Source organism: Pelophylax lessonae (genome assembly GCF_965119305.1).
Source record: "Pelophylax lessonae genome assembly, chromosome: 2".
NCBI lineage: Eukaryota > Metazoa > Chordata > Amphibia > Anura > Ranidae > Pelophylax > Pelophylax lessonae.
Genome location: NC_138769.1, coordinates 356,741,912 through 356,751,757, shown reverse-complemented (window position 1 = coordinate 356,751,757; position 9,846 = coordinate 356,741,912). Strand labels below are relative to the sequence as shown.

The following is a 9,846-nucleotide window of genomic DNA, read 5'->3' as shown; positions in this document are numbered from 1 at the left end:
CCAGTCAACGGCCACCAAATGAAATACTGCAGATTCCAGTATCTCCAGCTTCTTCAACTGGTTATCCACTCATCAGAAAAGGGATAAATGGAGGAAAGAACAAAGGACCGTAGAGTAGTATTGCTTAAACCCACCTAGTGAGGCCAGTGACTCATGATGTTACACACCTAATCAAGAAATGGCTGCACTCTAGGTATCATCAAAATTCTGGTTTATTAACCGAACATCCCAATGTGGCAAACAACAGGTAGACGCGTTTCACACACTAGCAAGTGTGCTTAATCATTACCAAGTAATTCCAACTACTTCTGGAGTGGAACAATGGACTTGTAGTATTCTCATTCACATCTTTCTGTGAATGAATGATGCAGCCTTGTGAGTGAATGTGTGAAGAAATCCCCACAATCTGTGCATTCTGGCCATTGCTCAGTTTACACCTAGGGTAGCCACCTGTCCAGGATTCACCCACGCAGTCTGGGTTTTGAATCATGTGTCCGGGTTTCAGTCTACCTGAAACCCAGATGCATTATTCAGGCCAGGCTATCCTGGAGGCAGGTTTGGCATCAATGGGTGGCGGGGTTAGGGTGATGATGTCAGCAAGAGCAGTTTAGCCACAGTCAGTTTGCCGTGTTACACATGGCGTGCCACATTACTACTCTCCTTGGTGCATCCAAAGGTGTCCCAGGTCTTTTATAATTCTTTAGTACTACAAATTCTAAAAAAAAATGGCCCTGTGCTGCTAAAGTGTTTGAAGAAAAGGTGCATCCCTTTAAAACTGAACACATATTATTTACACAGGTTCTAAGGTTAACCACTTGCCGACCAGCCGCCGCCTATATACGGCGGCAGCATACCTCCCAACTTTTTGAGATGGGAATGAGGGACACCTATTAGCAAAAGTATGTAGACATAGGACACACCCGCCGCCACGCCCCTTAAAGGAAAATTGGAAAAAAAAATGATTGGTTAAACCTACAAGTGCTTTTTTTTTTACCACTACTATTCATTTATACCGTCTTTTGAAATTTACAAATGCAACAATTTAGAAATTGGATGAAAGGGTTAGCACTGGGAAACACTGTTTGATAAGTTGTGCATTACAGGTGTCTGTAATGATTTCACAAGCCCATCCCCCTCACAGTTAGAAAACAACCCCTAGGCTCACATTTAATCCTTTGACTGGGTTTAACCCTTCCCTGCCAGTGTCATTATTACAGTAACAGTGCATATTTTTAGTACTGATTACTGTAGTAATGTCACTGGTCCCCCCAAAAGTGTCAGTTAGGGGTCCGATCTGTCCGCCGCAATGTCGGAGTCCCGCTAAAAATCGCTGATCGCCGCCATTACTAGTAAAAAAAAAAAAAAAATGACATAAATCTTCCCCTCTAGTTTGTAAACGTAAAACTTTTGCGCAAAACCAATCAAAATAGGCTTATTGGGATTTTTGTAAATTAATAGATTTTTAAATTTTATGGGGGGGGGGGGGGTGTTATATAGCAGAAAGTGAAAAATAATGTTTTTTTTTTTTCAGAATTGTCGCTTATTTTTTGTTTATAGCACAAAAAATAAAAATCGCACAGGTGATCAAATACCACCAAAATGAATCTCTATTTGTGGGAAAAAAAGGACATCAATTTTATTTGGGTACAGTGTCACACGACCGCAGAACTGCCCGTTAAAATAACGCAGTGCTGAATCAAAAAAAAAATGGTCTGGTCATTAAAGGGGAAAATCGTCTGGTCCAGAAGTAGTTAAATGATTGCAGATAAGGCACTGAGTTTAATCACCACCTTAATCAGACACAGAACCTGGGTATTTAACCACTTGCCGACTGCCCGCTGCAGATATACTGCGGCTGGGTGGCTCGGCTGCGCTCAGTCACGTAGTACTACGTGACTGACTGCATGTGGTTTTGGCAGCGCGCTTGCGTTTAGACACAGCGGGAGGCGGGCCACGGGATGAGCAGGGGCGATTGCCGCTGCCCTCCTGCGATCGTCAGAGAAACCGAGAGAAGACCGACCCGCCTGCAGCAGACGGATCTTCTGTCAGACAGGCAGGGAGAGATCAGCAGTTTCAGCTAAGCTGAAACACCGATCTCTCTGTGCCTGTCACAGAACCCCCCCCCGCGCAGTGAGTAAGCACTTTAGGCATACATTCAACCCCTTTGATCACCCCCAGTATTAACCCCTTCCCTGCTAGTGTCATTTATACAGTAACAGTGCATATTATTTAGCACTGATTACTGTATTAATATCTCTGGTCCCCAAAAAGTGACAAAAATGTCAGTTAGGGGTCCAAACTGTCCGACGCAATGTCGTAATCCCGCTAAAAAAGAATCGCTGATCGCCGCCATTACTAATAAAAAAAGAAATTAATAAAAAGTCCAAAAATCTATCCTGTAGTTTGTAAACGCTAAAAATTTTGCGCAAACCAATTAAAATACGCTTTTTGGGATTTTTTTTTTATACCAAAAATATGTAGCAGAATACAAATTGGCCTAAACTGATAAAAAAAAATTTAATATGAATGTTTTAAAGAGGAAGTAAACCCTCCTCTGCAAGTTGTACCTATAGGTAAGCCTATAATAAGGCTTACCTATAGGTACTGTAAATATCTCCTAAACATGCACCGTTTAGGAGATATTTACCTTCGATGCATCCAGTGACGTCACTGGCGCATGCGCTATGAAGGAACGGCCGATCGTGCCGTGACTGTCGGCTCCTGCGCGCGTGCGCGGGAGTAACGTCACCGCGGCTCCGGCCAATCAGATGGCCGGATGCCGCGATCCCGGAAGACGGGCGACATGTCATACAGGTAAGCGGGCGGCACGGCGGGGGCTCGTTCTAAGGTAAGTATATCATAATGAGCTAGTATGCGATGCATACTAGCTCATTATGTATTTCTCTTTCAGGTTGTAAAAGAAAAAAAAATTTTTTTACCGAGTTTACAACCTCTTTAAAGGCAGAAAGTAAAAAATATGGCGTTTTTTTTCAAAATTGTCACTCTTTTTTTGTTTATAGCGCAAAATCAAAAAAATCGCAGAGGTGATCAAATACCGCCAAAAGAAAGCTCTGTTTGTGGGGAAAAAAAGGACATAAATTGTATTTGGGTACAGCGTCACACGACCGCGCAATTTTCCATTGAAGTAACGCAGTGCCGAATCGCAAAAAATGGTCTGGTCAGTAAGGGGGTAAAACCTTCCCTGGGGCTAAAGTGGTTAATATGCATTCGGTTTTAAAGGATTAAGGTGGCAACCCTACCCTAAATATAGGTGTAACATTACACAGGTCATAGAGATTGAGTTTTCTTTGAAAAGAAAAGAGAATTTGGGGTTTTGGTTCCTAATAAGAGAGCTCTACTCTATGGCACTAAATAGGATCATTATATGTTTATCAACGCCTCAAGTCAGCCATGTGTCTCACTATAGCACGCTCGTGACGTCGAATCCGCCGTACCCGGTCACCGCGTGACCTTGAAGCCACGCCCCCTTGAAGCGCGTTGGCTTGTGGGGGACTAGGTGCTGCGTGAGGAGGCGAGAACGAGTCAAGATGGACGCGGGCTTCTTCCGCGTGAGTAAAGGCTTGTGAACTGGCGGGCAGCGTGGGATGTGTAGCGTAGTTGTGCGGGTTGTTGTTGTCTGGTTTCTTTGTGTGGACCCATGCGGTAGCTGTGTCGGGGTAACGGAATGTGTCGCTGCAGATGCTTCATGAGTTAGGCCGCGGCCTGTCTGGTTTAGTCCTAGCCGGTTGTTCTGTTCGCAAGCTTGTGGTGGCGGCGCGGTGTGTGCCCCTTACCCTCCGTGAGTTTGTTGTGCGCTCCTCCTCATGCTCTGCTGTTTGCAGACACAGAGGCGCCGTATGCCTATGGAGTGGCCAGGCTCCTGCGCCAACCTGGCTCACTGACCCGTGCACAGGTAGCACCGTCTGTATTATGGACCGCAGGTTGAATACCTATGGTCTACATGATGTTTGCCTGAGAGTGGATAGTTTTGAAACAGCACTTTAGATGAGGTAACTAGTTCCCCTCCAATGTAATACAAGGTTGCAGACAGACTTTGAACCACAGTTTGTGCCAGGGTTGCCAACCTCCCGTGGCATTTTTTTACTGGCAAAACATGGGGAATTTACTGATGAAACCCTTTTTTATGGACAACCTGGAAAAATGACAGAACTCCTATAAACCTCCCTGGCAGTGTGGCTCGGGGTTAATATACACTGCCAAAAGTGGTAACCCTGAGCCACACTCGGGATTACCGCACAATCAAACTTAACTTCCACTGCGACCCCCCCCGCCGTCCTCCAGCCATCCTCCCGCCATCCTCCCACTGTGTGCTCAGTCGATGCCGGTACCTGTCTTCCTGTTTCCTTACCTGCGAGCGCCGCGACGCAGGGGGGTGTAAACGGCGGGAGTTTAAGTGCCGGTTCACACTGAAGCGACACGACTTCGGGGGCGACCTGTGAAGTCGCGTGCACCGCGACTTCGGCGCGACTTGCACGGACTTCATAAAATGAATGTCTATGCAAGTCGCTCCAGGTCGCCCCGAAGTAGTACAGGACCCTTTTTCTAAGTCGGAGAGACTTGTGTCGCTCCTATTAGAACCGTTCCTGTACCACACAATGGACTGCGACAGTGCACGACTTGTCAGGTTGACCAATTCGCCTGATAAGTCGTACTAGTGTGAACCGGTGTTCCGTGAAAAAACCATACCCTCGCCACTTCCGGTGCACCTACGTCACCACTGTAACGTTACACTTGCCGCGGTTACATTAAAACAGCTCCTCTGCAACATGAGTCATCTCCGCTCCTATCCCTGTCACTTCCCTGATCTCGGCTAATAAATAAATATAAAAGCGGATCACGGAGCCGACATCTCCGTCATTTACATTTCATACACCCGCTGCCGCTTTTATATTTATTAGCCGACATCAGGGAAGTGACAAGGATTGGAGCGGAGATGATTCATGTTGCAGCCGAGCTGTTTTAATGTAACCGCCGCAAGTGTAACATTACACACACTACCGTGATAATTTCATACCCTCCGAGCATGCGCACTTGTCAACTTCTCTGCTGTTAAATGATGTATCCGGGGCTCTGAGCATGCGCACTGCTATGCTGCTCAGCTGTTTCTGACAGGAAGTGATGTGGGTATGGAATTCTAACGAGGTATGGTTTTCTAACGTTACACCGGCACTAAAATAAAACAAATGACCTGATAGTGTAATATGTTAATTACTTTGTATCAAGCCATTTCACCACAGGTTTTCAGCTAGTGGCTTTTCCTGTGCCCTGCCTGTACTTTTTGTGGTTCTTTGTGCCTGGAAAATTGAGAACGTCCAAAAAGTGTATTTAGCTCAAAAGCACTTTTGGACAAACTGGAAAAGAGCGACGGTGAATTGGAATTATTTGAAGAACTGAGCGATAGTGATTTGTGGGAAAATCAGTCATCAGTTACTAAAAGTGACGACATTGATTATGCGACTGAGATCAGTGATGTGAGAACTTGGTGCTCTATTGACTGCGGTATGGATCAGGCAGCGCCCCCAAGATTCCCATTTACTGGAGATCCTGATATAAAAGTTGACATTGACCATGACAACCCCTTGGCATACATACCTACAATTATTTCTGACCGAGATTATTGAAAAAATAGTTACCGAGACAAACCGGTACAAAGAGCAACAATTGGCATCAGAAGTTTTCAAGATGCAGAAAGTGGGAACCAGTGACCAAAGAGGACATTTGGAAACTTCTGGGCCTAATAATTCTTCAGGGAGTGGTGGGGAAACCCCTGCAGAAGTAGGATTGGACAACCAATACATTACTTGCCACTCCATTCTTTGGCACGGTCATGGTAGAGTACAGAATCTTCCTCATAATGAAATATCTCCACTTCAAAAACAATGAAGAATTTGATGAAATTTATTATATTGTTTATTATTTTGTGTTTCAAACTTTATCATATCTGGTATGTCTACTAGACTTTTGTTTGGACAGATTTAAATGAGTTATTTCTAAGAATTACAGGCCTAAAACCTATTTCCATGCAAAACAATGTACCGCTTTTAGCACAAAAATTCTGACAATCAGACCGCCAGGGAGGTTAAAAACGAAGACAAACAATATTTAAACAGTATAAACATGATATGGAAACACTGGGGCGACCTGGTCGCCTGACAGGTCGCCTGACATACAGAAGCTATGGACCCGTTCTAATAGGAGCGACAAAAGTCGCTCCGACTTAGAAAAAGGGTCCGGAGCTTCTTTGGGGCGACCCGGAGCGGCCTGCATAGACTTCAATGTTATGAAGTCCGTGCCGGCCGCTCCGAGGTCGCGGTGCGAGCAGCGCACCGCGACCTGTGAGGTTGCCCGGCCAAGTAGCGTCGCCCCAGTGTGAATGGGGCCTGACAATACACAAGTAATTTGCCTGGTTAACCCTTACAAAAGTCAACACAGCATGACAAATTCAGTCCTCGATATTTACGGACAGTTGTAAGCGCCCATTCAGACTGGCGTGACACGACTCGCTGGGGCGACCGCTGTGCACCGCGACCTCGGCGCGACTTACAGGGACTTCATATAATTGAAGTCAATGCAAGTCGCCTCCAGGTCGCCCCAAAGTAGTACAGGACCCTTTTTCTAAGTCGGAGCGACTTGTGTCGCTCCTATTAGAACGGGTCCTGTACTATTCAATGGCGACCGACCGCGACTTGTCAGGCGACCAAGTCACCTGACAAGTCGCGCTAGTGTGAATGGACCCTAAAAGTCAGATATTTTTACAAATTGTCAGTAAATTTGCTGACGGTTGGCAACCCTGGTTTGTACTAACAACACGATAAAGATTAACGAAACAGCCTCAATAGGATAGGTTCATACCTAATGTAATTTCAGTTCATTTTACATGATTTCCTATAGGTCATTTGTGCATATTCAACTAGGGATGCACCGATACTCTATTTTTGTTCTATAAGTAGCGATACTTGTGGTCAAGTTCTTACTGATACTTTGCTGTGAGATTTGCGTCCATATAAAATGCGCACTGCAAAGAATCACATGCCTTTCGATCAGGAATGTGGTGCAATTCCTGTTGGAATCACATGCAGTTTCCCCACTGCTCCCTTTGTGAACATAGGCTTGCCGTAGTGACTTCAGCCTGGGTTCACACAGGAGCGGTGCAGGAAACTGCAGGCAATTCAGACAGGAATCACACCACATTTAGGGGTATATGATGTACTAGTGATTTAAACACACACACACACACCATAGGTTGAACTGGATGGACTGGTGTCTTTGCAGTGCAATTTGCACCCATTAATTTTGTATGGCCGCAAATCACAACCCTATATTTAACTGGTGCGTTTGTTTGAAAGGCTCGGGGACTTTTTTGCCTGCAGCACACTGCGTTTTGTGTTCCATAGAGTGCATTGGAAGCTCATTAAAAATAAAAACGCATGTGCATATGTTTTTGGTGCGCTTCATGCATGACAATAGACACCTCCCTCTAGCTACATTAACATATCCCAAAAAATGCAAAACGCATAAAAAACATGAAAAATGCAAACTGCACTGGAAAACGCAGTAAAAAGCAACCTGCATATGTGGCTCACAAGCTTAGTGATTTGTAAACAATCACCTTGTAAAACAACCCATTCTGTTTAAAATAGAATTGAAAGGCAAAACGTGTAGATACAAAAATAGGGGAAATTAGTGTATATAATGGTTTTTATTAGTGGTCACATTCCCTCTTCCCTGTGTTCTCAGCTTCATAAGAACTGGAGGAGGAGAAGCAGCAGGGCACTGAGCTTCCCAGTGAATGGCTGTGCAGGGGGAGTGTGTCAGGGCAAGTCTGATCATTGGAAGAGAGCAGGCTAAGTTCCCTACATAGTTAGAGAACTGACCACGCTGTGTTTTGCTTAGTGTGGTTAGTTTTTAATTGGAAAGCAGAGGGACTGGCAGGAACACCAGGGATTTCATGCAGAGGAAGCAATACAAAGAGAACAGGATACTTTTTCATACATGTACATGGTACAGCAGCCACATATCCGGAATAGGAAATGTTGGGTTTACATGTCTTTAAAGTGATGCTAAAGGCACATTTAATATTTTTTAAGGGGATGTACAGCCAAAGCTCGTTTGGCTGTACATCTCCTATGGATTACAGGGCTGAAGTCTGCTCTCTTCTTTCGTCACAGATGTGGTCCAGCCACCACCACATCATGACCACAGCCTGGACCGACACCCGGCTCAGCCTCTCAGTGAGCCACTGAGAGGCTGAGCCAGACAATCCCCACCCCTCCACAGCTCAGTGCTCCAGTGAGTGAGGAGCGGAGAGATTTAGCATTGGACCAATGCTTCATCCGCCTAGGTAAGTATAAATTGGGGGAAACGTTAAAAGCCATACTTGTCTTTTAAATAATGAACCTGTTATACTTGCCTGTTCTGTGCAATGGTTTTGCACAGAGCAGTCCTGATCCTCTTTTTTTCGGATCCCCGCAAGCACTCCTTGCTCCGGCCGAGTGCCCCATAGCAAGCTGCCCGCTTTGCGGACACTCGTGCGTGCTCGCTTCTAAACCCTGCTCTGTCCTCACTGGTTGTGATTGACAGCAGCGGGAGCCAATGAGGAGGTAGAACAGCTGCTCTCGTGCATGTCGCTGGATAAGGCTCAAGGGGAACTGCACACAGGTTTTTTTTTTTTTTTTTATACCTTCATGCATTCTAAAAAATGTTCAGCCTTAAGAACTGTAATAAAAATCCTAGCCCTGCCTGGAAAGAAAAGGGGTAAAGCCCACTTGTGGGTATAAGACACAAAAAAATAACCTTTCAGTGTGGCCACCCAGATTGCAAGGGGTAAAGTTGTTATAAAGGCTTTTTTATTTATTAAAATGGTTCTAAAGCCTAAACATTTTTTTATTCTAATGCATTCATTGCATTAAAGTGGATATAAACCTTCACATATACCCAGTGAAGTAAACAGCCTCAGATGATACATAGAGATGAAACCAATCTCCCTACATAAGTTTTACATGCATATCTGCTGTCTTCAGGTTTATATTCTTTGGAAAGTGCACATTGTGTTAGAGATTTTCTCTTCCTGTTCAGCATCGGGAGTGTAGTGAAGCTTTACACTGTGTGACAGCTGATTGGAGGAAAGGCACACACCCCCACTTCACATAGGCAGAGGAAGGAAGAGCTGTGCTGTCACAAGATCAGCTCTCTGCTAATCTATTTATAGCAACCTCCTGCAACACAAACTTTACCCTGGTTTTATCTCAGTTGATGGAGACTTCATGGGACTCAGGGCTTTGGAGAGAGATAAGAAAACACTGCAGATGTGCTTAGATCAAATTTTACGAATCAGGTTTACATCCAAACCGAGAAGAGGAGGAGCAGAGAGCACCAGCGGGGTAAACCTATGCCAGCAGGCATTTCTTTTTATAGAATAGAGGGAAGTAAACTTGTGGCACCAGATCACAGGTTTGTAGAGATCTGGAGCTTTACTTTTACATTTTCTATTAACAGGGAAATGTTTTGCCTCCAAGAGGTTTTCTATTCTATTCAAAACACAATTTGTAAACCAGGAGTGTCGACCAGTGACCCACGGGCCTCATTCGACCCGACACAAAATGTAAACTTAACCACTTCTGGAATCCTCTTCCACTATGGCAGCGCATGAAAAGGTGCTTGTGGAGGCACTGATAGTATACTTTAAAATTGGAGGACACAGCTAACGCTGATTCGGTGAAATTTGGTACCCGCAGACCTTCCAAGGCGACTAAGGTGTTTCCCTTTCACACCTAAAATATTGTCGCAAGTCAATGAGGTTCCCCAAAACGCATGGGCAGGGATACC

General features: G+C 44.9%; 1 protein-coding gene across 1 annotated transcript in view; it reads left to right on the top strand.

Moving 5' to 3' along the window:
- Nucleotides 1–3,463: 3,463 nt before the first annotated feature.
- SRRM1 (serine and arginine repetitive matrix 1) overlaps nucleotides 3,464–9,846 on the top strand; it is a 79,706-nt gene continuing 73,323 nt past the window's right edge. Inside the window, exon 1 of the mRNA XM_082245760.1 lies at nucleotides 3,464–3,569. Coding sequence (XP_082101886.1) covers nucleotides 3,549–3,569 — 21 coding nt within the window. The 5' untranslated portion in view covers nucleotides 3,464–3,548. The remainder of the gene's footprint in view (nucleotides 3,570–9,846) is intronic.